At 36.9% G+C, this 27,825-nt stretch overlaps 2 protein-coding genes across 6 annotated transcripts in view; one reads left to right on the top strand and one right to left on the bottom strand.

Annotated features, from left to right (window-relative positions):
* The window catches only part of ANKS1B (ankyrin repeat and sterile alpha motif domain containing 1B), a 1,402,370-nt gene that overhangs the window by 1,021,723 nt on the left and 352,822 nt on the right, over positions 1-27,825 (bottom strand). For all 5 annotated transcript variants that reach the window (XM_023559966.2, XM_023559973.2, XM_003405282.4 and 2 more), the window contains exon 9: positions 19,710-19,853. In XM_023559966.2, coding sequence (XP_023415734.2) covers positions 19,710-19,853 — 144 coding nt within the window. The remainder of the gene's footprint in view (positions 1-19,709; positions 19,854-27,825) is intronic.
* GARIN6 (golgi associated RAB2 interactor family member 6) lies at positions 11,156-13,468 on the top strand. Its single transcript, XM_010600071.3, has 2 exons — positions 11,156-12,561; positions 13,346-13,468. The coding sequence occupies exons 1-2, from the start codon at positions 11,944-11,946 to the stop codon at positions 13,466-13,468; spliced, it is 741 nt and encodes a 246-aa protein (XP_010598373.1). The 5' UTR covers positions 11,156-11,943.

Raw genomic sequence — 27,825 nt, 5'->3', positions numbered from 1 at the left:
ACATCTCAATTGGTATTTCAACTCCTGGAGCCTTATTTTTTGGCAGTGCCTTCAGTGCAGCTTGGACTTCTTCCTTCAGTACCATCGGTTCCTGATCGTGTGCTACATCCAGAAATGATTTAAATGTCAACCAATTCTTTTTGATACAGTGACTCTGTATTCCTTCCATCTTCTTTTGATGCTTCCTGTGTCATTTAATATTTTTCCCATAGAATCCTTCAATATTGCAACTCCAGGCTTGAATTTTTTCTTCAGTTCTTTCAGCTTGAGAAATGCTGAGCATGTTCTTCTCTTTTGGTTTTCTACTGCCAGGTCTTCGCACGTGTCATTATAATACTTTGTCTTCTAGAGCCACCCTTTGAAATCTTCTATTCGGCTCTTTTACTTCATCATTTCTTCCTTTTGCTTTAGCTACTCAATATTCAAGAGCAAGTTTCAGAGTCTCCTCTGACATTCATTTTGGTCTTTTCTTTCCTGACTTTTTAATGCCCTCTTGTTTTATTCAAGTTTGATGTGCCCTTCATGTCATTCTACAACTCATCTGGTCTTCGTAAGGTTTTCACTGGCTAATTCTTTTCAGAAGTAGACCACTGGGCCCTTCTTCCTAGTCTTAGTCTGGAAGCTCAGCTGAAACCTGCCTGCCATGGGTGGCCCTGCTGGTATTTGAATACTGGTGGCATAACTTCCAGCATCACAGCAACATGCAAGCCCCCACAGTAGGACAAAATGACAGACGCATGGGGGTACTGACTCATATCAACCCTGTAAAATAGACTTGAACTGCCCCGTAGGGTTTCCAACGCTGGAAATCTTTACGGAAGTAGACTGTCATATTTTCTCCCAGGGAGTGGCTGGTGGGTTCCAACCACCAATCTTTTGGTTGGTAGGCTAGTGCTTAACCACTATGGCACCAGGGCTCCTTGAAATAATAATAGATGCCCCTTATTAAAAATAATAGTCATACAACTATCATATAAACAACTCATCCCACAGTGTCTTTTAGCTGCCTTTAATCCTCCAAAAAGATCAATTTAAATGATTAAAGATGACTGGCTCAAAAATGGCTAAAAATGTATAGAATAGAATGAAAAGCAAATGAATGAGTGAAGATGGATAAGTCAACGAATGAATACATGGATATGTGGATGTGAGCAATAATTTTCAAATTATTCTGTAGAAACTTATGGTGCCACAATGAGTCATCATAAGTTTCTACAACTCATGGCATTCATTTTTCTCATAAAATATAAAATATTAGAAAAATTAGATCTGCTTGTAAATAATTCAAATAACGTATAAGTATAAAACCATTGCTATTGAGATAAATCTGACTCATAGCAACCCTGTAGGATAGAGAGAACTACGCCATAGGATTTCCAGGGAGCAGCTGGTGGATTTGAACCACCGTCCTTTTGGTTGGCAGCCAAGCTCTTAACCACTGCGCCACCAAGGCTCCATGTATAAGTATATAAAGCAGGAAATTAAAGTCCCCCAGGAATCGTATGCCTTAGTTACAGTTATTATTAACAGTGTACTATACACACAACTGTGTTGTTGTGTGTTGTGATACATACTTCATAGCCCTGGTGGCATAGTGGTTAAGATCTATCACTGTTAACCAAAAGGTCAGTAGTACAATTTCACCAAAAGCTCCTTCAAAACCCTATGGGGCAGTTCTAACCTGTCCTATAGGGTCGCTATGAGTCAGAATCAACTCGACAGCAAAAGGTTTGGGTTTTTTGGTTTATATATACTTAACTTGGAATGCGAAAGTTGGAAACAAAGAAGAAGGATTGGTAGTTGGAAAATATGGCCTTGGTGATAGAAAATATGCTGGAAAGCACATGATAGAATTTTAGCAAGACCTATGACTTCTTCATCACAAATACCTTTTTTTCAACAACACAAATAGAGACTATACAAGAGAACCTTGCCAGGTGGAATACACGGGAATCAAATTGACTGCATCTGTGGAAAGAGACGATGGAAAAGCTCAGTATCATCAGTCAGACAAGGTCAGGGGTCGACTGCAGAACAGACCATCAATTGCTCATGTGTAAGTTCAAGTTGATTTTGAAGAAAATTAAAACAAGTCCACTAGAGCCAAAGTTCGACCTTGAGTATATCCCACTTGAATTTAAAGACCATCTCAAGATACATTTGATGCATTGAACACTAATGATGAAAAATCAGATGAGTTGTGGATGACATCAAGGACAGCATACATGAAGAAAGCAAAAGGTCACTAAAAAGACAGGAAAGAAACAAAAGGCTAAAATGGATGTCAGAAGAGACTCTAAAACTTGCTCTTGAACGTAGAGTAGCTAAAGCAAATGGAAAAAATGATCACATAAAAGAGCTGAACAGACGATTTCAAAGGGTGACTCGAGAAGACAAAGTAAAAGATTATAATGAAATGTACAAAGACTTGGAGTTAGAAAAGTAAATGGGAAGAACACACTTGGCACTTCCAAACTGAAAGAAATGAAGGAAATATTCAAGCCTCGGGTTGCAATGCTGAAGGATTCTATGGGCAAAATGTTGAACAATGCAGGAAGCATCAAAAGAAGATGGAGGAATAGAGTCACTGTACCACAAAGAATTGGTTGATGTTCAAATATTTCAGGAGGTAGCATATGATCCAGAACAGATGGTACTGAAGGAACAAGTCCAAGCTGCACTGAAGGCTTTGGTGAAAAACAAGGCTCCAGGAATTGACAAAGTACCAATTGAGATGTTTCAACAAAGGATGTAGTGTTGGAGGTGCTCAGTTATCTATGCCAAGAAATTTGGAAGAAAGCTACCTGGCTAACTGACTAGAAAAGATCCATATTTTTGCCCATTCCAAAGAAAGGATATTCAATAGGATGCAGAAATTATCAAACAATAATCATTAATATCACATGCAAGTAAAATTTTGCTTAAGATAATTCAAAAACAGTTGCAGCAGGACACTGATAGGAAACTGCCAGAAATCTAAACCAGTCTCAGAAGAGGACGCGGAAAGAGGGATATCATTGCTAATGTCAGATGGATCTTGGCTAAAAGCAGAGAATACCAGAAAGATATTTACTTGTGTTTTTTTGACTATGCAAAGTTTTTCGACTGTGTGGATCATAACAACTTATGGATAACTTTGCATAGGAATCCCAGAACACTTAATTGTGCTCATACGGAAACGGTAAATAGACCAAGAAGCATTCGTTGGAACTGAACAAGAGAATACTGTATTGTTTAAAATCAGGAAAGGTGTGTGTCAGAGTTGTATCCTTTCACTATACATATTCAATCTGTATGCTGAGCAAACAATCTGAGAAGCTGGACTATATGAAGAAGAAAGCAGCATCAGTATTGGAGGAAAACAAAACCTTGCTTGCTGAAAACGAAAAGGAACTTGAAGCACTTACTGATGAAGATCAAAGATTACACCCTTCAGTGTGCATTACAACTTAACATAAAACAAAAATTCTCACAACTGGACTAATAAGCAACATTGTGACAAACAGAGAAAATACTGATGTTGTCAAGACTTCATTTTACTTTAATCCACAATCAACACCCATGGAAGCAGTAGTCAAGAAATCAAAAGACGCATTGTATTGGGCAAATCTGCTGCAAAAAATCTCTTTAAAGTGTTGGAAAGCAAAGATGTCACCATGAAGACCAAACTGCACCTGACCCAAGCCATGGTGTTTTCCATTGCCTCCTATGCATGTGAAAGCTGGACAATGAATAAAGAAGACCAAAGAAAAATTGATGTCTTTGAATGATGGTGTTAGCACAGAATACTGAAAACACCATGGACTGCCAGATGAATAAACAAATCTCTCTTGGAGGAATTACAGCCAGAATGCTCTTTAGAAGCAAAGATGGCGAGACTTCGTCTCACATACTTTGGACATGCTATCGGGGGGACTGGTCCCTGAAGGACATCATGCTTGGTAAAGTAAAGGGCCAGCAAAAAAGAGGAAGACCCTCAAAGAGATGGACTGATATAGTGGCTGCACAATTAGGCAGTGTCTCATTCTGTTGTACGTAGGGTCACCATGAGTTGGAATCAACTCAACGGCATTTAAGAACAACATAAATAAACAGGACGTAGCCTCCCCACCTTATAGAAGGGGTAGCAGAAGGTGAGTTAATTGCCCAAGATTATGAAGCCAATATATAGCAGCCAATACAAGTGCCTGAACTAAATTGTAAGATTCTTAATGGTGGAAACCATACATCATACTTTTCTATCATTCACAGTGCCTAACACAAAATTATTAGGTAAGATGCATATTTATTGTTTTCGGTTCTATATCCTGCAAACAATAAATGGCCAGTAAATATTCTTGGCACAAATGGATGGATGAATGCATAAATGATTAAATAAATGGAAAACATTCTAAATGAACTGAAATTCTTCCAAAGTCATCATTTTTTTTTTTTTAAATCTAGGGGCCACCCACTGCCATTGAGTTGGTTCCAACTCACAGCGACTCCACAGGATTTCCAAGGCTATAATCTCTATGGAATCTCTATGGAAGCCGACTGCCACATCTTTCTCCCATGGAGCCACTGGTGATTTCGAACAGTAGACTTTTTGGTTAGCAGTCAATCACTTTAAACATTGTGCTACTAGCAGCTCAACGATCACGTAAAAAAAAAAAATGAAAATTGAATATACACTAAACAAGAATGATATCAATAATTAACACTATTTTCTTTAATGGCAAAATGATACAGTAAAAAATATTGAACAGATGCTGGTAGGCAGGTTTATTTTTACTGTGTGAATCTGTGTCCCTGTTTAATTTTTTTTTTATTATGTCATATAAAAGATTCACAAGGGTACTGAATCAAACACAGTAGATATGCAAATTTAGACAAGTTGCTTAACCTCTTGAAACCCAATTCTCTTAACATAAAGTGAAAAAATTTGTCTTAGTTATCTAGTGCGACTATAACAGAAATACCACAAGTGGGTGGCTTTAACAAACATAAATTTATTTTCTCACAGTTTAGGAGGCTATAAGTCTGAATTCAGGATGCAGTCTCTGACAGGGGGGGCATTCTCTGTTGACTCTGGGGAAAAGTTCCTTTTCCTTGATTCCTTTGTGATCTACATGTGGTGTGGTATCTATCGTCCCCCATCTCTGATTTTTTTGCTTGCTTTAACTTTGCACCTCAAAAGAGACTGGCTTAAGACACATCCTTCACTAATACTGTCTCATTAACATAACAAAGAAAAGCCATTCACAAATGGGATTAGGTCCACTACAAGGGTTAGGATTTACAACACATATTTTTTTTGGGGGGGAACCAACTTAGTGGTTAAGTGCTATGGCTGCTAACCAAAGGGTTGGCAGTTCAAATCTGCCAGGCACTCCTTGGAAACTCTATGGGGCACTCTCTTCTGTCTTTGGGGGGACACAATTCAATCCATGAGACTTCTTAGGATCATGGTGAAATGTAAGTGAGATAAGAAATATAAAGTGTTTATCACTGAACCTGATATGTGGTTGGTAGGCATTCAATAAATGCTAGATATTGTTGTTATCATCATCATTGTTCATTTCATTATCATAATACTTTCCTCGAAAGATAGAAAACAGAGCCTTTCTAATGACAAATTTTAGTTGCTATTTTAAAAGTTATAAAAGTGACTATACAAACCTGGATCATATGAAGCCTTGATGATAAAGCTTAAATGTATTCCTTTGTAAATGCCGGTAACTCCTTCATTCTATTTATAGACATCTGCTCCTTGAATGAGCACATGACAGGTGAAAAGTCCACTGACCTAGTTTCCATAGCCATTGTATTAGTTACGACAAATTTAGTGGCTTACAATAACATAAATTTGTTTTCAAACAATTCTGGGAGATCAGAATCCAAAATGAGTTTTACAGGGCTGAAATCAACCTGTTGGTAGGGCTGGTTCTTTCTAGAGGGTCTACGGGAGAACCATTTCTAGTTTTTTGCAAGTTCTAAAGGCCACCTACACTCCTTGGCTCATGGTCCCTTCCTTCATCCTCAAAGTCAGCAACATATTGTTTTCCCCATCATATTGTCTTCCCTCTTATAAAGATCTTTGTGGTTACACTGAACCCACCTGGGTAATTCAGGATAAACTCTTCAACTCATGATCCCTAATCACATATGCAAAGTCCTTTTTCCATATAAGGTAACATATTAATTTTTTAAACAATTGTGACTGAGTCAATTCTGATTCATGGTGACCCCATGTGTGTCATTAGAACTGAGCGCCACAGGGTTTTCAATAGTTGATTCTTCAGATCACCCAGCCTTTCTTCCAAGGCACCTCTGGGTGGACAAGAACTGCCAACCTTTGGGTTAGCAGCTGAGCACTTTAACTGTTTCTACCACCCAGGGACTTCTATTCATAGGTTCTGGAAATTAACATGAACATCTATGGGAGGGGCATTATTCTGTCTACTACAGTTCACCCTCTGGTCCCCAAAGATTCATGTCTATCCCCCATGCAAAATAAAAGTCTCAACCTATTATAATACCAACTCAAAGTCCAAAATCTCATCTAACCCTCATCAGTTCAAAATTCCCAAATCTCATAATTTAAATAAGGTACGGGCAAGATTTTGAGTATAACCCATCCTGAAGCAAAATTCCTCTCCATCTGTGGATCTGTGAAACCAGAAAACAAGTTATCTGATTCCAAAATGCAATGGTGGGAGAGGCATTGGAATAACAATTATAGACATTTCCACTCAAAGAGGGAGAAAAATTAAGGAAAAAATGACTCAACAGTCATAAGAAATTTTGAAATCCAACTGAACTCCATTAGGTTTCAAGGACTGGTAATAATCTTCTGTAGCTCTTAGCTCTGCCCTCTGTGGGTCCTCAGTTATGCCCCCTAAGTTATTCTTCCTATTTCATAAAGGGTAACACACATTTGCAATTTATTAGTTTTATAAGCCCATTTCCTAGGATTTTGGGAGTTCTACAGCTTTGTTTCATTTTGTTCTTTCACTGTCCTTTCAGTGCAAGCTGGCATTATTTCTACTGATATAACATTTTCAAAAATCTTGTGGGTTTCCTGTGTATGTCATAGGGGTCTACTCCATTAGACAAGAGGCTCCTCTACCAATCTTTCTTGGAAAATCACATCTCTATTCTCGGCTTCTGCTGAGATGGCTGAAGGGACCCACGACTCACACACTTAACCAAAGAGCCCTCTATGTAATTGAAACTCTGTCCTTTTGATCATTCTGAGGATAGGCAAAGGTTGTCCAGGCACACCTTTGGCTTTGTTTCCAAAGTACAGTTCCCTGGCAGTGAATCTCCAAATTGCAGCATCTTTTGAAAGCCGGATAGACTGAGAATTTCCAAAATCATCAAGTCCTACCTTCTTTTTGCTTAAAAATTCTTCATTCAATTTAACTCCTTCCTTCTACATTTTATTCAAGGTGGTGAGAAGAAATTATGGCACATGTTCAATGCTTTGCTTGGAAACGTCCTCTGCTAAATATCCAAGTTCATCACGTACAAATTCTGCTTTCCACATAAAAAGAACACAATTCTGCTAGTCCTTCTGCCACTATATAACAAGTATCCTTTTCCTGCAGTTTTCAATAACACGTTCTTCATTTTCTTCTGAGTCCTTACCATAGTTGGCTTTAATATTCATATTTCTACCAACATTCTGTTTATGATGATTTAGGTATTCTCTAAGATGATATGTTATATCTATAGTTCGCATTTCCTTCTGAACCCTCACCAACAGCACCTTTAATGTTCATATTTCTACTAACATTCTGTTTACAACAATTTAGGTATTCTCAAAGATGATACAGGTTTTCTGCACCATGCTTCTTACATCCTTCTGAACTCTCATCCCAGAAGAATCTTTAATCATTCTGAAGTAATCTAGGCTTTTTATGTCATACCAAAACCAAACCCTTGCCGTCTAGTCGATTCTGACTAATAACAACCTATAGAAGAGAGTAGAACTGCCCCATACGGTTTCCACGGAGCACCTGGTAGATTCAAACTGCTGACCTTTTGGTTAGTAGCCATAGCTCTTAACCACTACGCCACCAAGGTTTCCTTTTTATGTCATGCTCCTCAAAATTCTTCTAGCCTCTACCCACTGCTCAACTGCAAAGCCACTGCCACATTTTTAGGTATTTGTAAAAGTAGCACCCACTTCCAGGTACCAAAATCTGCATTAGTTTCCTATTGTCACTTTAACAAATTGCCAGAAACTGGTGGCTTAAAACAACACAAATTTATTCTTATAATTCTGATAGTCAGAAGTCTAACCTCACTGGGCTAAATTCAAGGTCTTAGGAGAGTTGATTTCTTCAGGAGGCTGTACTGGGTAATCCTTTCTTGCCTTTTCCAGTTTCAAGATGCTGCTCATATTTCTTGCTTCATGACTACATCACTCAGACCTCTGCTTCCATCATCACATCTCCTCCTGTCTTTTCTCTTATAAGCACCACTGTGATTACATTGGACCAACCCAGATAATCCAGGATAACCTCCCTATCTCAAGATCCTTAATCCAATCTCATCTGTGAAGCCCCTTTGTCATGTAAGGTAACATATTTACAAATTCTGAAGATTAGGATGTGGGCATCTTTGGGGGGGGGAGGAATTATTCCGTCTACCACAGCCATGTCCATTACTAACTTAATTATGTTTAAAATCTTTAACTCATATTTTCAATTATATAATTTTAAGTACTGTCCTGCTTACTGCCAATGTAACAGACAGCCTAGATATGATTATAAGTAACACTTTGTCATTTCTACGTTTCAAATGTTTTGAAAGTTTCAGCAAGAAGAAATTCAGCAACAGAATAAGATTATATATTGAATCATGCAATTTCTAGAGCTATTAACAACTGAAAAATACCTTGACTCATTATTATTGTTCAGAGTATTTCCAAAATATGTGGTAATTTTGTTACAGGGGAGAAAGGGTTAAGACCCTATCCACAAAACCGTAAGTATTCTAGAGCTGAAAGGTACCTGTGAGATTATCTCAATTTTATGGATGAGAAAAATAATGCCCAGGAATTTAAATGATTTCTCCAACGACACAATCTCTAATGTAGAGGAGAGGGAGCATAAATTTATTTTAAGAATATCTAATGACTAACTTATGGAAATCTGACTGTTCTAAGGGCAAAAATACAGAAAGCTGCTGCATCTACATAAAAAGAATTTCTTAATCTCAAGTTCAGGTAGATTTTTATGTAGCCATTTGAGCTTCTCAAGTATTGAGGCAAACGCTAATAAGATCATTTTCTAAATAGCTGGAAGGATTTCAATAAATTCTTCAGATTCATGAAGATATAGACATATTTTCCAGAATGCTACCAACAATGGTTATCAGGCCAAATAAAACAGGCTTTACCACCACTGATGGTCTAATGATTGGTTTGGGAAAAATTCTGAAAAGTCTACAGGCCCTACAAGTAATATGGTTTCTAGTTTCCTCGGAGACAAGGCAATTAGCAGTGCTCTAATGGAACCCTAAGAGAAATACCGTGTAATATTTATACATGGCATCAAGTGCTTTTAAGAAAACTGGCAAATAAAAAAGAAAAAAACCTACATTAAATTATACTTTATCCAATGTTATCCAATCCAATTATTCCTTTCAAAAAATGCCAGACCTGCTTGGATATTTTAAAAATGTTAGTTTGATTACTAAATGCCTATTAAGTTTGTTGATTTTGTTTTTGCTAATGGCAATATAAGTTACAGATCAGAAGTGAAAATTAAGATCTAAGGAATTTGGAAATGTCAGTAAAAACTGTTATTGATATGCTAATAGACCCCTCAGTAAATCAAAGAAAAAAACCAGACATTTATAGTATCAGAAATAACCAGACATTTCAATATGAAGAGAAATGCTTGTATTAACCTATGGTGGCACAGTGGTTAAAGCACCCAGCTGCTAACCGAAAGGCCAGCAGTTCAAGCTCACCAGTTACTCTGCGAGAGGAAGATGTGACAGTCAGCTTCAGTAAAGATTTACAGCCTTGGAAACTCTATATGGCAGTTCAGCTCTGTCCTTTATGGCTGCTATGAGTTGGAATCAATTTGAAGGCAATGGGTTTGGTTTTTTTTGGTAATTATGGTCATGTACATTATCACGACAATAAACATATTATAATCTTACTCAGTTAATAACATTTATAATATTATTAACTTATTATTGGCAAAATTCCTCTGAGCTCCTATGTCATTAGGTGCCACTGAGTTGATTTCAACTTACAGCGATCCCATGGGACAGAGTAGAACTACCCTCACAGGATTTTCTAAACTCTGATCTTTATGGGTGCAGATCGACAAGTCTTTCTCCTGAGGAGTTGCTGGGTGGGTTTGAACCACCAACCCTTCCAGTAGCAGCCAAGCACTTAACCTTTACACCACCAGGGCTCCTTCAGAGCTTCTATAGTTGATACAACCTGATAGTGGGTAAAAAAGAGAGGCATACACGTGATGTTTAAGGCTCTTTTCATTGTACAATCAAGGTACAGATGTCCAGGGAGAAGCTTAAAAATCTCATTAGTCACTTGAGTGTGAGTTAAAACAATGAATCATGACTGTAAAAATAGACATTATTAATAAAATGGCTTTACCTTTTCTGTGAATAGAAATAAGAAATAATCCTAATAAAAACAGAAAGTAATAAAGGAAAAAATAAAAATTACACCACTCATAGATAAGCACTTTAAGTATTTCACTGAACATACGTCCATATCTAAACACACATAGATGATTTTACATAAACTGGATCACAATTCTAATGCTAGTTTGAAATCTGTTTGTTTTTCTTTTTCTAACAAGAAAGAAATGTCATGGATATCTTTTCATGTCAATAAATAGGTAACAACATAAGCACTTTTACAGCTGCAGATTTATTCAATCATGAAATGCTTGGTAATTTTTTTTTAACCAACTCCCTATTGTAAGACATTAATCTTGTTTATCATTTTTTGCTACAATCAACATTGGTAAACATTCTGTACTTAACCTCTTTTCCAACTTGTTGCATTATCTTTTTTTAAGGTAAATGTCTACAATTAGAAGAGCTGGATAAAACAGTATGTGTATTTTTAACTCTTACACTTAACTGGAAGTTTGCCTAACCCTGTTTGAAAGTAATTTGCCAGCATGTATTAAGATCCTTAAAAATATTTTAGATGCCCTCCCTTAGGCCCATTTCCTGGGGCTGGCAGGGGGTGTCATCCGAAGTCTGGTGCTTGGTGGTTCTGCATTTGGGGGAAGGGAGGAGGCAGTGCCCCTGCCCTGAGGGGGCGAGTGCTGGGTGACAGAGACAAAGGACTGTGTGATGACGACCTGTCACAATGGTTAGGAGAGGATAAAAGCAGCTCCCACAGTGTGGTTTACACCAAGGTGGACAGGGAGAGAGACTCCTAGTGGGATTGCGACTGGTAGTTCAGGCTGTGGAATCAAAACACAAAAGCAGCTGTGAACCGGTGAGTCAGGCTTGAGGTGAGGGCCCTCTTAAGCCAGCTCCCACATTTGTGGGCCCTGACATCTGCGCACCCCAACATCTAAGCATCCCGACATCTCCGCACAACATCTGCGTGTCCCGACATCTTCGCGCCCCGACATCTCCTTACACCGTCTTCAGTCAGGCTTCTGCGTACCCCGACATCTACACGCCCAGACATTTGGAAGCCTGACATCTCCGCGTCCAGACAACCCCACCCCCTAGAGGAGGCGTGGCCTGGGCGCAGGTGCCTGATTGTTCCTGGCATTGAGCAGTTGGTAACCAGCGCCTCACACATCCTCAGTCCCTTCGGGACAAAAAGGGGCCTGCAGAGGACTACGACCGTCCACGCGGAAGTGAGACCAAGGGAACGCAGCAAGCCCTGCGAGGTGTTGTAAAAAGGTGTGGAGGAGCCCCAGGAGCTGCCTTCGTAAGACAACCATGAGCAGTCGATCTAGGTTACCATATTACACAGCTGAAAGCTGCCCTGCGTTGGGCATGTTTAATATCTCCATGGGAAAGCTGCAGCGACAACTGTTCAGGGGAGAGTATACTATATTCGAGTGCGCACCAATGTTTGAGAGTGACTTTATCCAGATCAGCAAAAGAGGAGAAGTGATGGATGTGCACAACCGTGGCCGAATGGTGACAGTGGGCATTGTCTGCACCAGCCCCAAGCTCAAAGTGCCTGATGTCATGCTGCTGGCACGACCAATTGCAAGCCGTGAGGAATATGCCACTTGCGGCTGTGCCATGCAGGGGAAAGGCCACAAGTCTACACAGACCTTGGAGCTAACTAGACTGCTCCCCTTGAAGTTTGTAAAGATATCCATCCATGATGGTGAAAAACAGCAGCTCCGCCTGAAGCTTGCCACTGGCCGCTCTTTTTACCTTCAGTTGTGTCCCTCTTCAGATGCAAGAGAAGATCTTTTTGTTTACTGGGAAGATCTTGTTTACCTCCTGAGACCACCAGTGGAGGTTTACAGTGGTACCCAGGCCATCCCAGTTGAAGACGCAATGGACGTACCTGTATTTGAGGAAGAGGATGAGAGCCCAGAAGTAAGTCTTTGCAGAGACTCTATAAGATGGGGCCGAGGAGCTTTCGAAAGCAACTAAAGGCTGGTCCTGAAGAGCCTTTGACGCTCTCTGAGGCGTCATTTGGAAGGGCTTGGCCAGATAAGCCTTCTTTTGAAGGCCTTGACACATTAGGAAGGTTCCAAGTGCTTCTCTGAACTGTTCCGCAAGGGTGAATTTCAGAGAATCCTGAGCTGTCAGCTTCTCTAATCTCATATCCGAGGTTGTAATGCCATCTACGCCATCCTGGCCATGAAATTCATTCTTGAACACTTACTAGCCCAACCCAGGCAGGCTGTTAATTTGTGGGACATTTCTGACTATTAGATAGTCCTTCCTTTATTTGGGTCATAATGTCTTCTGTGGCTGCCAGGTTTTTGTATATGTCAATGGCAGTGCAACATGCTTGTGTACATGTGTACAATTTGTTAGCAGCTATCAAATGTAAAATGTCCACACCCTTTGACCAGCAGTCTCACTTTTAGGAATCTATTCTGCAGAAATACTAACAGAAGTGTACAAAATAAAAGTATACGAGGATGTTCACTGGTAAATTTTAATAGTGCTCCCCCGGCACTGGAACTGGTCATACAAAACTGGGATGACCACTGTGGGGGTACTGTAGCAGGGATTCCTGCTTTAGGTGGGAGATTGGACTTGATGACCTCAAAGATTATTATTATAAGCTCTTGAGTTCAGTTACAGGAAGAAAGGAGCAGACCTTTCTGTCTCACTTTCTTCTCTACTTCATTTGTTTCTTTTCCTCCAGGCACGCACCATGGAGATGTGTGGAAAAGGGGACCAAGAACAGATCAGCATCAGGAGCCTTCACATGGATCCTGAGGTGTTTGGGGTCACCTCTTTTGATTATGCTGGGGAGGAAGAAATCTAACATGCCTCCCAACATACACTGCATTCAAGAAAGCACATACTCCTCCAGTCATACAATTGATAGTGCCTGACAAAGGAATAGAAGTGGTGACAACAGGCCCCACAGCAGGCACTGTGGATGTGGCAACAACTAAGTATGTAGACTCAGAGAAAAACAAAGGCACTGGCAGGAGCAGCCTTCATAGATCCAGAAGCAAGTGGAGCCAGCATGGCCATGGCGGGTGCTTCCAACATGTCCTCAGAGGGCCTTAACATTGTTGTATTCAACACTGCAAGCACGTCCTTGTCCTCGGAGGGTACTTCCAGCACATTACCAAGAGCTGCCAATCTCTCCCCAGAGGGCAGCATGAGTATAGTGACTGCAGGAGCAAAGACTACCTGCAAGCCGGTTTCAAAAACAGGTAAAGGTTCAGTAGCAAGACCCCTCATCTCTACCTTGCAGAGTGAAGGCTACATGAGTGAAAAGGATGGAAGCCAGAGGGTCACCCATCTCAAGGTAGAAACCAGAGGGAAAATAAGGAAATGAACAGAACTAACAGAAGGCATTCCCATCAGCGCAGGACAAGAAAGAACAAGTTAACACCATTCTGGTGCTTAGTCTACCATGGAACCATGAGGGGTGCAAAAAGGGGCAAGGGTCATAGAAGCCATCAGGGCAGAAAACAGCTTCCTCCCCACACAGAGAAACACCAGCCTCAGCACCATCACAAAGGAGTTCCTTATCTCAAAAGCTAGGGAGGAGCCAACCTACTAGTTCAGGGTTTTCAAATAACAGCCCCAACAGGAGTGGCTAATTGTTGCAGAGCCTCAAATTCCTCCGTGTGGTAGATACAGTAGTCCTAGGGAGAGACTCTGAAGGACTGACTCTTTATTAAAGAATCTCAAAGCCGTCATACTGCGTGTAATGCCGAGGGGGGCATCTCGGCTAAGACCGTGGAGGAGCGCAACATCATCCACCATGACACACATTCATCAACTCATATTTTCTGCTGTTATATCATATGCTCTATTAGAAGGAAGCATAGCAATAAAACTAATGACAACTTATGATCAGCCTCTGAACTACTTTTAATAACTTTTCTTTGATATATACAATTAAATGCATGAATGGATGATGAAATGCTGAAGATTATTCTCATTTACCAAAGATCCTCGTCCATTTATGATCCTAAATTTTCAGCCAAAGCAAATTCTTCAAAAACTTCCCAGTATACAACCAGGAAGGAATCAATAGGAAGCAGGAAACATGTAAATGAAATCAGGAAAGCACCATATTACAGTTAAAAAAAAAAATTCATGTTTGCGTCATAGCATTGCCACTTATTAGCTATGTGACCTACTCAAAGCTTACTCTTTAGCTACGTGACCTTGAGCAGGTTAATTGTTTCCTCCTTTAAATGGTTACCTTGAGAGATTATACTATGTGAAATGTGTAACACATAAGAGGTACTGTGTAAACGACAGTGATTATTATTTCTGTCATGAGTGTTGAAAAATAAATTTGAGTTTAATCTTACTTTCTAGGAAGGGCTTCATTTCTCCAGTCTCTTAATTCTTGATTTTTCCTCTAATTTTTTACCAGCTTAAATCTTATTTAACTGCTTTGAGATTACATTTTTAAATAATATTGGCTATTTTAAAAATATAACATATTTTGATATATTTAGGATATCCAAAGATACCCAAAATATTCTCCTATAAAAGCTCTATTTATAATAAATGTGCTTAGCCTTTTCCAGCATGAAAGGAATTGCTTCTTGTTGAAACTTCAATAATCTAGTCACAATGGAAAAATAAAATGCCACCCAATATATTCATAAGCATGAACCCCAAAGTGCCCATTATTTTATCCTATTCAGTCCAATTTTAGAATTCTTGTGGGCAGAAAAAAAGTCTAGAGGAAACATGAGTATAGGATCAATTCAAAATCTAGACAAAAAAAACTGGAAATAAAGTCTCAGTGTTTGGCTGCTAACTAAAAGGTTGGATACTTCAAATCCACCAGGCACCCCTTGGAAACCTACTCTGTCCTTTAGGGTCACTATGAGTCAGAATCGACTCAACAGCAATGGGTTTGGCTTTTTTTTAATGCAGAATTTTAAAAGTGTAAGATTCACAGGATAAGCCAATGCTCTCATTTTGCAACTGAGAACTCTCAGTATGAGTTAAAAAATGATACATCACATAGTTTTATAGCCCAGAGCCAGAACTTATAGCCCAGAACCATAATTTATAGCTGAGAACCAGAACTCATGGGTAATTTGGCTCCTGATTAAGTCTGTGTTCTTTCCATAATCTTCAGATTTTCTGAAGCTTATCACTATGCTTTGAACATGGAATATGTTTAATAAATGCTTATTGGATCCAATTAAATTACAGGTTACAGGTTTGATTCAACAAATTTGGGTATACAAAATTTTTTTAGCACTACACTAATTGCACTCATCCCAAAGGCTCCTGTAATAAATGTTAAGGTAGACTGGTTTTTCATTAGGCCCTGCATGCATAGTGTTTACAGCTTAATGCCCTGGTGGCACAGTGGTTAAGAGCTTGGCTGTTAACCAAAAGGTTGGCAGTTTGAATTAACCAGCCACTCCTTGGAAACCCTATGGGACAGTTCTACTCTGACCTATGGGTTGCTATGAGTTGGAATTGACTCGTTGGCAATGGGTATAACAATGTTTCAAAATATAAGCAGGAGACTGAAAAATTAAAATCAATAAATGCTCAATTAAATGCAAAACTTTTATACATTGTATTTACTATTCAATTTTTTTTTACCTAAATTCATATTAATTTTAGGTAAATTTCAAATACAAAATTATTATTACAAAATAATTGTTTCATTTGAATATATATGGTATGATGCTGAATACATATGGTATGATGCTGGAGGTCTAGGGCCTACGAAGGTCTTAAAATGCCCATAATGCAAATTCTTTGGGGGTAGACACCAATTTTCTTTGTTTTTTGTATTCAAGGACTATCAGTGTGTTTATCACTCGACTCCTTTGGTAATCATAGAATGGGATGGTTATTTAAAGCATTGTATATTTTGAACTTCTTTTCTAACTCTTCAGTCTATGGTTTCAATACTGTTTCTCTGACTCCATCTCTTTTTCAATTTCATTACCCTTTGGTAAATATAGTTTCAATCTGTCCCATTTCTGATTATAAAATCTGATGTTGATTACTGCCAGATCTTGTTTATTAGGTCACAAGTATTCTTAAAAGAAAATCAGGAAAAATAAAAATGGAAACATGTATCATCTCACTTCTTCTAATCAGACTGTATAAGATAATGCAATAATATGGGAACATGATAGAAAAAAAAAAGAGATTAGAATTACTATTTGTAAATGAATCATATACCCAGAAAATCCTAGAGAATAAACTAAAAAACAGATAAGTTCAAAGATGTTGCAAGTTGTAGAATAAATCTACATTTGATACGCCTTCAGCATCATAAAAAGAATCAACCACTACACATTACACACAATTTTTATTGTAAAGTAGATTTTAATAGTTTGCACATGAAATAATACATATATATATACATATAAATGCTAAAGGAGCGCCCATCTACGATAATAACACACACACACACACACACACAGTGGGAATCTATATAGTGAGAATATTATTAAAAGAAGACTAAGATAAATGGATATGTCCCTCCTCGTTTGTTAGATCAAATCCAGTAAAAAAGGATACTGCATTTCAAGTAAGTATAGAGATTTAATGCAGTAACAATTAAAATCCTAATAAGTATACTCTTTAAACTTGGCTTAGTAATTGTAAAATATAAATGCAAAAAGCAGGCAATCATGTCAGCTAATAGTACGAACGTAATAAAGGTTTTATTCTGCCATATATTACACGTAAAGTAAAAAAATAGAAAAATATAAATACAAAGAGATCCCAGAAGTAAATCCAAGATGAGAGGAATGGGAGTTATTGTTTAATACAAGGTCACAGGAAAACTAGGTATCAACTAGTAAAAAACATACATAGAGCCACATCCAAAATTTTTGTTAAAAGGAATTCTAGATAAGATGAATTAAACAAAAGTATAAAAACACTTTTCCAACTGGCAGGTTTAAATTTCATAGCTTTAAAAATACACAACAAACTCACAAACATGCACAAATACAAATTAAGACAAAAAAAAAAAAAGCTTCAGACTAGGAAACACTTTGTAGCAATTGTAACTACTAAAATATTAATATCCACAATATCTAAGGAACTAATAAATTTATTGAAGCAATACCAGTCTTTACACAAAAAAGGCTAAATAAAAAATACTTAATCTTTAGTTTTTATAATTAAAAAAATTAAAACAAACGTCAGTTACTATCAAGCCAATAAAATAACAAAATTAATTAAAATGAAATAAAATAACAATATAAGTTAAAATGGTAAAAGTAAATTTTACTGAAGTGGTGGAGAACCAGGTATGGTCATGTTATTGATGGCATTTTGAAGAGTAGAGTGATCTAAAATTTATATTTAATTTGTATACATATTTTCCAAGAATTCTACTTTTTTAAATATAAAACAAGGTAACGATTTTTTTAAAAACCCACTTTTACAAAGATGTTAATTTTATGGGGACAATAATAAAAGCATTTAAACTATTAAGTAGATGAGAGTACATCAATAAAATAAGATCTATTATATGTATTCACCCATGTAGATATAAGGTAAAATTCTGTATGTAAAAAATGTAAGTGAAGATATAAAATTCTAGAATACACACATTTGTTTATTGATTCACTCAACTATTATATAATTCTGATTATATGCCAGGAACGATGCTAATACCATAGACGTTGAGCAAAACAGACATGGTCCCCTCTTTTTGAAACTCACAGTCCAGTATATAACAATAATTCTGTAAAGGTTAAGAAAACTGTCTTAAGGTCCTGTAAATAGCTCATATTAAGGTAAGAGGTTTTTGAAACTATTATATGCTGATTCGCTTATTCTATTTAGGTTTTCACAATGAATATATCAATAATTCTGTAATGGTTACAAAAACTGTCTTAAGGTCCTGTAAATAGCTCATATTAAGGTAAGAGGTTTTTAAAAATATTATATGCTGATTTGATTATTCTATTTAGGTTTTCGCAATAAATTAATATTGGAATTTGAGCAGCTATGATCAAATTGTAACAGAAATGTGAAAAATGTGACGGTTTCTTAGATACCAACTGCTTTAAATTTGTTGCAAAACAGAGAAAAAGATATTTGTGAGATGTAACATTCTGGACTCATTAACATGAGCCTTCATTTCCTGTCATAAACTATTTTTTCCACTCATGCCCTATGTAGTTGACTATTATTACAAACTGTCTTTCATATTAAGTTCCTTTTCATCTTTGTTTAGGGTTATTTCTATTGTGGACTCGAATGTTCTAACACTGCTTGGAATAGTTTGCTCATTTCTGAAACTCCTCTAAGGGTTTTTGGTCCATAACACACAACAGGAATTTGAAGATGATCCTACAGATTTAAGAGTGATTTAATGAATAGTGTAATGATTTCAAACTTGCAGTCAAGGTTTCAGTGTTCTGGTGTCACTATGGAGCCCTAGTGGCATAGTGGGTAAGAGCTCAGCTACTAATCAAAAGGTCAGCAGTTCGAATCTATCAGCTGCTCCTTGAAAACCCTCTGGAGCAGGTTCTACTCTGTCCTGTAAGGTCGCTATAACTCAGAATCGACTGACAGCAATGGGTTTGGTTGTTGGTTTGGGTGTTATTATTGGATTCTACTCCAAAATCCGCCATGGTGCACAGTATTCTACCATGTTTCTATCATGCTAAGAAAAAAACCCAATGGATATGCTTTTTAAAGGGCAATAGGTTTTCTTGAAACTTGACCTTTAGATCACTTTTTAGAATTATTTCAATATAAATTGCAATATAATTTTAAAATGTCATTCTTTAAAATGATATATTTACAGATCATAAATAATAAAACCTCCTAATTAAGACAGTTTTTCTGGAACTAACATCATAACCAAAATAAGACAACCACATAAAGGTTATGTAAATTATTCATTTGCATATGGATACCCATACACTGCAAATTATATCCCATTTTACTGACCCTTTAACTGAAAAAAAAATTATCTAGTTAACAAGATACTAATTGGATTTTTAGGGAATAAAAAGATTTACCTAAGAGCATGGGCAACCATTTTTATGTTTTATTATATCTTAACAAAAGCAAACCTTTACCTGTGCAAGAATGGGGAAACCAAGGTTCCTACATCCATTACAAGGAGTTAATGCTTCCCAAAGTCCTGAGGGCCCACAAGTGTTGTCATCATCATCATCTTCTTCCACTTCTCCTGGTGACAAATTTATTGTAGATGAAGTTCTCTGAAATTAAATTTATATTATACCAATATATTATATCAATGTTATTTAGATATCTTAGTATCAATTAAATTACATAAACTGCTTGTGATATATATATTAGCAGGCAACAGTTTACTCTTAGTTATAGTTAATATAGTTAATATATTTGTACCATGTTACTGAGCCAAAAACATGCACAAGTCAGTTTAATTGAAAGTGAAAGAACAAAAAACAAGACATGAAGGTCATAAATAAAAGGACATGGTAATAACCCAAGAAAATATCTGGAGAGTAGTAAATAAGAAAAATCTTACGATTCATCAAGAATTTATGTTTAGGCATAAAATTTTTTAAAAATATGCAGTTAAGGAATAACAAAAAATATTTTTAATGAAATAGGAATTGCTAAAGAGACCATATTTTTCACAATGTCACAAAAAGTGAACATAAAATTTTGTATTTTAAATTATAAAAATTCATAACGGGTCTTCCATATTGAACACATAGATTTACTTTGTTTACTTCCAAAATCTCACTAATGATTGTAAAGCATTTATTTTTAAAAAAGGGTTTAAGATATAAGGACAAGGAGAACATGGGTATTATCTGATTTAGCAAACTTGAAAAAACTGAAAGCAGTTTTTGCAGACCCCTTTTTTGCAGACTCCAAGAAGCAGGCCTCTTCATGACTCAGCAACCCCAGGAGGACTTAGGAATTAGACTGGCTACTTGTAAGGGTGTAGGTGAAGATGGGGCGGAAAAAGGATGAAAACTCTATATAAGAAGGAGTTAGGCCCCTAGACCATTTCCTTTACCACCCAGTCAGGAAACTATCACCACCTGGCAAGAAATTAAAGGTTTATTTTCCAGAGAGGTTAAAGCAAAGGGATTAGGAACCTAAGATTCCATGTATAGTGAGCTACCCAGTGCCTTCCCATATTTGCCTTTAGAGAACATGCCAGCCAGGTTTATATGCCCCAGGTAGGAGGCTAGAATATTCCTCTCTGCAGAAAATGACCTCCCAAGAAAAAAGATCTATAAGTACACAACAAAATGGTGGGATATATGCCTTAGTTCTTATTGTGAAGTCCGTATTTCTACAACATCTTTCAAAGAGCTCCAACAACATAGCTTCTAATTTTTTAGTTAAATACAAACAAGTACCCAGGATCTCTACATACTTGAAAAAAGCCTCTAACAAAGACAAAATAAATACACCGAAAAAATTTTCAAGAGTATCCTCAGAGAGATAGGAGTTATTGCATACAGGAAAAAAGAACAGAATGCTACAAAATAAATACATACATAAAAATCAAATAGAAAGGTTAAAAAATAAATCTGAGGAAATTTCCCAGAAGATAAAAAGATGAAGGGAGAAGAAAACTAAGGGATTTCAAAACAAGAGGTCCACCATCTGAACAACTGGAGTTTCCTCCCATAAAAAGAGGTTAAAGATGGGAGGAAATTATCAAAGAAATGGTACAAGAAATTTTGCCAGAACTGAAAAAAAGTACCATACCCATAAACCCTTAAGGACAAGAAAACAGATCCATATATATAAGTAGAAAGAGAAAAATAGTTTGTCTAAAGACACTCAGTTCAGTGTTCAGCACAACACTGACAGATCATGGTTACTGAGCTTAATAAAGATATTATACATAATTGATTGCAAGTAGCAATCACTTCCAAAAAAGTTGTTTTTTAAAATAGGGTAAGAGACTTTCTTCTTATTTCAAAAAAAAAAAAATTGTTTTTCTGCATTTAAATCTTTTTCTTTATCAATTCTCAGGACCTAAAAAATGCTTAAATGAAATATTCCCTCAAATAGTCACTAGTCATAAGATACAATAATAATACTAACTACTACTTATTCAGCACTTTCTTGTGACACAAGTATCACAGGATTATTGTTCATTAATTCTTTTAATTCACACAACAACCCTTTGACACAAATACTAGGTCACAGAGCTAGTAAGTGGCAGAAGCAGAATGCTAACCCATACTGTCTGACTCTAGAGTCTATCTCCTTAACCACTATATTACACGGCCTCTTATCTGGCACAATAACAGAGGCAGTATATTGAATAACCAAGCTCATGCAATTGCAGTTTAAGTCAAAAAAGCATATTTGTTAAATATGTTTCTGCTAGATGATGGCATTCCTGAGAGCACTTTGCTATCTGTGCGAGCCACTGAAATTTTCTCTAATTTGGTACACAGCAACCTGTATTTTCATAAATACATATTTCTCAAATCAGTAACAAAAGGGATTTCTGAAAGCCTACAGATCCTCTAGGTGAAACAAAAAAAAAAAATCCTGGGATGTCTAAAACCTTAACGTATATGATTATACGTATAGAACTTCTATACATTTGATCAATGCTGTCTACAACAATCAAAAAGGCATCTCCTTTAGAAATTCACGATCAGTTAATTGTTGGAATGTTGATGTTGATATGACATGGCACCATTAGCCATTACACACTTGACTAAGAATCATCAACATTTCATAGATTATTCAGTTCTTTTCTGTAAATTTGGTTCATTTCTATTACAATTATCCAATCCATTTGTACAGGGAACTTCATTATTCTGTCTCTTTCTTCTCCCTAAAGAAAAATTCTGTTTATGTCTCTTCCCCCTCATAAACAGCCAATGATTTCCCATTGCGTGCCGCACATAATATCCAGATTCCTTAATTCGCCTTCAAGGTTCTATGGTCAAACTATTTTTCAGCCCTTTTTATTATTTCATTATACTCACTTCAGACTATATTAAAAAAAAAAAAAAACTTCATTATACTCACTTCAGACTATATTAATCAAGAATTATTTACCCTTTCCAAATCATGTGAGTCGGAATGGATTCAATGGCACAGAAACAACAATCTTGTTCCACGCTTTTATTCATGCTTTCCATATTTTATAAACAGTATGTTTTAATGGTTTAGAATTTAGATTAGATTACACAGCCCTGGATTCAAGTCTAAAGCCTCCTGCTTATCACCTGTGTTATTTTCAGCAGATATCATCACTGTCACTTGTCTTATCTATGCAATGGGAAAATAACACAGGGTTTTTTTCCTGATAATTAAATGGGATAACGAATATAAAGTGCCTGACACATAATAAGGTTTCAATAAATACTACCATTTACAGCTATTATTTTATTTTAATCCCATGGATTCTTCAAAACACAGTTCAGATTTGACCGCCTACATAAAGTTTTCTACATCTCCCACAAACAGAAATGATGTCACTCTCTTCTGAACATCTATAGTTCTTTGTGTACTTCATACACCTTGAGATAATAGTGGCAAAGAACATTGGCTTTGAAGTCCTGACTCTGCCACTTACAAGCTGTGTGACTTTGAACAAATCTCACTAATCCTCAATTTCCTTATCTTCAAGGTATATATAATAATTCCTACTTGGTAGGGCTTCTGAGGATTAAATTAATTGCTCAGTAGTGACTGACACATAAAAAGTAATACCTTTTAGTAGTATCTTTATCATGAAAAGAGTTGTAAACATACACACACAGGGTTTACTTACCTAAGTTAACTTTTAGCTATTTGAAAGCAAACATTGCCTTATTCACATCTGCACCTTTCACAATGTATTGTGCATAATGAAACTTAAGAAATATTTATTGAATGAACTAACCTCAAACTATCATTTTTGTTTCACTAGCTAGAAAATTTTCCTAATATTAAGGGCTGTATAAAATTGTATCACAAAAACCATAATTGGTATTTTAGTTTTATTTTATATTAACCATTAAGGGTAACAGTAAGAGAAATGAAGACATGTATCAGTGGTTTACTGCCCCCTAAAGACAGTATATAAATTAGCTGTGTAAAACCATCTGATTTCTTTAGAATTAAAGGTACCCGAGAAAGATTTTATCAGACTAAATACAGTCTTCAATTATGTATGGGAAGGAAAAAAGCCACATGAGTACACTTAAACTCGGAGTGTTTCCTTTATCTTAAATGCCTTTTAAGCTTTTTACTGGAGGTCTAGCTGTGTTACCTAAAGTTCCAGATGTCAATAAATTCTTCCACAGAGAGTAAGGCTAAATCTATATAGTTTGAACCTATTAGTGTTCTTGGTTATCACATGGTAATTATGTAGAATAAAGACTGGGCCCGTTCCAAACTAGTCACAATGCATAAATAACATAATAATATATGTGTGGGCATAAACAATACAATCAATTTGCAGGTTGTTATTATCTCCTAATATTTTGTTCATTTATCTGACTCAGTAATCAGTGCTGTTTATTATTACAAAATCAGAGAGAGAAGAATGCAAACTGGTGTCAGGTTTACACATAATAGGCAAAAGCTAATTTCATAAAAGTTAAGGTTGCTTTAGAAAGTTCATTCAAGCTTAGCATGTATTTTCAGCAATATTTAATACAAAGGCAAAATGTAAAACTTTTGGAAAACTAAATTCTCTTTCACAATGGATTGTTTTATATGAACAAATACTATTTTTTTCAAATCTGCTTCTTTTTTTAAATCATATTTGTTGAGGTATTAATTATATAAATAATATACACCCCTTTTAAATGTACAGTTTGAAAACTTTTGATAAATGTATGCACCTGTATAATCACCACCACAATCAAGATATAGAACATTTCCATCACTGCATGTAGTTATCTTGTGCACCTGCCCTGTCAATACTTCTGTGGCCCCAGGAAACCACTGACCTTTTTTCTGTCACTAAGTATTAGTTATGCCTTTTCTAGAATTTCACAAAAAAATGAATCGTACAATACACACTCTACGTCTGGTTTCTTTCACTCAGCCTAATGTTTTGAAATCATTCCCTGTTTTTTGTGTAACTGTAGTTTGTTTTTAATGCAAGGTAGTATTCCACTGTATGGATATACCAAAATTTGTTTATACATTCACCAGTTGATGGGCATTTGGGTTGTTTCCAGTTTGGGGCCATTATGAATAAAGTTGTCATGAAGATTCATGTAAAAGTCTTTGTGTGAACATAAGGTTTTGTTTTCCTTGGGTAAATACCTAAAATGCTGGATCACACAGTAAGTGTACCTTTTTAAGAAACTGCCAAGATGCTTTCCAAAGTGCTTGTACCATTTTACATTCCCACCAGCTATATATGAGAGTTCCAGTACCTCCATATTCTTGGCTAATACTTAATTTCAGCCATTCTAATAGAAATAGGGTCGCTATGAGTCCAAATCCACTCGACGGCACACATAACAATAGATACATAGAGGTTTCACAGTGTGCTTTTAATTTACATTTCTCTGATTACCAATGATATTAACTACCTTTTCCTGTGCTTGGAGGCCATTCATATATCTTCTTTTGTGAAGTATCTGTTCAAATTCTATGCCTTTTTTTTATTCGGTTGTTTGACTCCTTATTGTTGAGTTGTACAGTTATTTTTTTAAATCCAGGTTCTAGATACTAGTCCTTTATGCTGTTTATGACATATCTAAAAGATCTTTGCCTACTCCAAAATTCCAGAAACACCCTCCTATATTTTCTTCTAGAAGTTTGATATTTTTGCATTTTGTATTATCAAATTTTGCATTTTGATCTTTCATTCACATTGAGCTAATTTTTATGGACAGTGTGAGTTAACAGTTGAGGTTCATTTTTTTTGTTTTGTTTTTTCTGTACGGATATCAGTTGTTCCAGCACCCATTAGTTGAAAAGTCTATTGTTTCCCAACTGAAGTGCCTTGGTAACTTCGCTGAAAATCAGTTGAACCTGTATTGTGGATCTAGTTCCGATCTTTCTCTGTTCTGTTCTACTGATCTGTAAATTCCTTCTCAGGCCAGTATCACATTGGCTTGACCACCATAGCTTTTAGTAAGTCTGGAATCAGAGACTCTAAGTCCTCCAGATTTGTACTTCTTTTTCTAAATTGGTTATTCTAGGTCCTCTGCCTTGGCATATAAATTTTAGAACAAATTTGTCAATATCTGAAAAAATACCCTGCTTAGAGTTTGTTTGGGATTGCATTGAATCCATGTAAAAATTGGGCAGAACAGATATCTTACCAATATTAAGAATTCCAATTTATGAAATGATGAAGTAAAAGAGCTGAACAAAAGATTTCAAAAGTCAGCTCAATGAGACAAAGTAAAGTATTATAATGAAATGTACAAAGACCTGGAGTTAGAAAATCAAAAGGGAAGAACACACTCAGTATTTCTCAAGCTAAAAGAGTTTAAAAAAAAAAAAAATTCAAGCCTCGAGCTGCAATTTTTTTTTAATAATTTTTATTGTGCTTTAAGTGAAAATTTACAAATCAAGTCAGTCTCTCACACAAAAACCCACATACACCTTGCTACACACTCCCAATTACTCTTTCCCTAATGAGACAGCCCGCTCTCTCCCTCCACTCTCTCTTTTTGTGTCCTTTTTGCCAGCTTCTAACCCCCTCTACCCTTTCATCTCCCCTCCAGGCAGGAGATTCCAACCTAGTCTCAAGTGTCCACCTGATCCAAGAAGCTCACTCCTCACCAGCATCCCTCTCCAACCCATTGTCCAGTCCAATCCATGTCTGAAGAGTTGGCTTCAGGAATAATTCCTGTCCTGGGGCAACAGAAGGTCTGGAGACCGTGACCACAGGGGTCCTTCCACTCTCAGTCAGACCATTAAGTCTCGTCTTATGAGAATTTGGGGTCTGCATCCCACTGCTCTCCTGCTCCCTCAGGGCTTCTCTGTTGTGTTCCCTCTCAGGGCAGTCATCGGTTGTAGCCGGCACCATCTAGTTCTTCTGGTCTCAGGATTATGTAGTCGCTGGTTCATGTGGTCCTTTCTGTCTCTTGGGCTCATAATTGCCTTGTGTCCTTCGTGTTCTTCATTCTCCTTTGATCCAGGTGGTTTGAGACCAATTGATGCATCTTAGATGGCTGCTTGCTAGCATTTAAGACCCCAGATGCCACTCTTCTAAGTGGGATGCAGAATGTTTTCTTAATAGATTTTATTATGCCAATTGACTTAGATGTCGCCTGAAATCATGGTCCCCAGATCCCTGTCCCTGCTATGCTGGCCTTTGAAGCATTCAGTTTATTCAGGAAACTTCTTTGCTTTTGGTTTAGTCCAATTGTGTCGAGCGAGCTGCAACTTTGAAGGATTAATTCTATGGGCAAAACATTGAGCAATGCAGAAAGCATCAAAAGTAGACGGAAGAAATACACAGAATCACTCTACCAAAAAAGAACTGGTCAATGTTCAGTCATTTCAGAAGGTAGCATATGATGAAGAGCCGGTGATACAGAAGGAAGAAGTCCGAGACGCACTGAAGGCACTGGCAAAAAACAAGGCTCCAGGAATTGATGCAATATCAATTGAGATGTTTCAACAAACAGATACAGTGCTTGTCTATGCCAAGAAATTGTGAAGACCACTACCTGTCCAACTGACTGGAAGAGATCCATATTTGTGCCCATTCCAAAGAAAGGTGATCCAATAGAACGCAGAATTTATCAAACAATATCACTAACATCAAACACACAAGTAAAACTTTGCTGAAGATAACTCAAAAATGGTTGCGGCAGTGCATTGACAGGGAATTGCCAGGAATTCAAGCCAGATTACGAAGATGACGTGGAATGAGGGATATCACTGCTGATGCGAGATGGATCTTTGCTGAGAGCAGAGAATACCAGAAAGAGATTTACTTGTGTTTTATTGACTATACACAAGCATTTGACTGTTTGGATCATAACAAATTATGAATTACATTGCAAAAAATGGGAATTCCAGAACACTTAACTGTGCTCATGGAAAACCTGCACACAGACTGAGCGCCAGTCATTTAAACACAACATAGGTACACTGTGTGGTTTAAAATCAGGAAAGGTGTGTGTCAGGGTGGTATCCTTTCGCCATACTTATTCAGTCTGTATGCTGAGAAAATCTGAGAAGCTGGACTATATAAAGAAGAACGGAGCATCAAGATTGGAGAAAGACTCCTTAACAACTTGTGATATG

The sequence above is a fragment of the Loxodonta africana genome, chromosome 4, assembly GCF_030014295.1.
Source record: "Loxodonta africana isolate mLoxAfr1 chromosome 4, mLoxAfr1.hap2, whole genome shotgun sequence".
NCBI lineage: Eukaryota > Metazoa > Chordata > Mammalia > Proboscidea > Elephantidae > Loxodonta > Loxodonta africana.
This window is presented reverse-complemented; position numbering and strand designations above follow the sequence as displayed.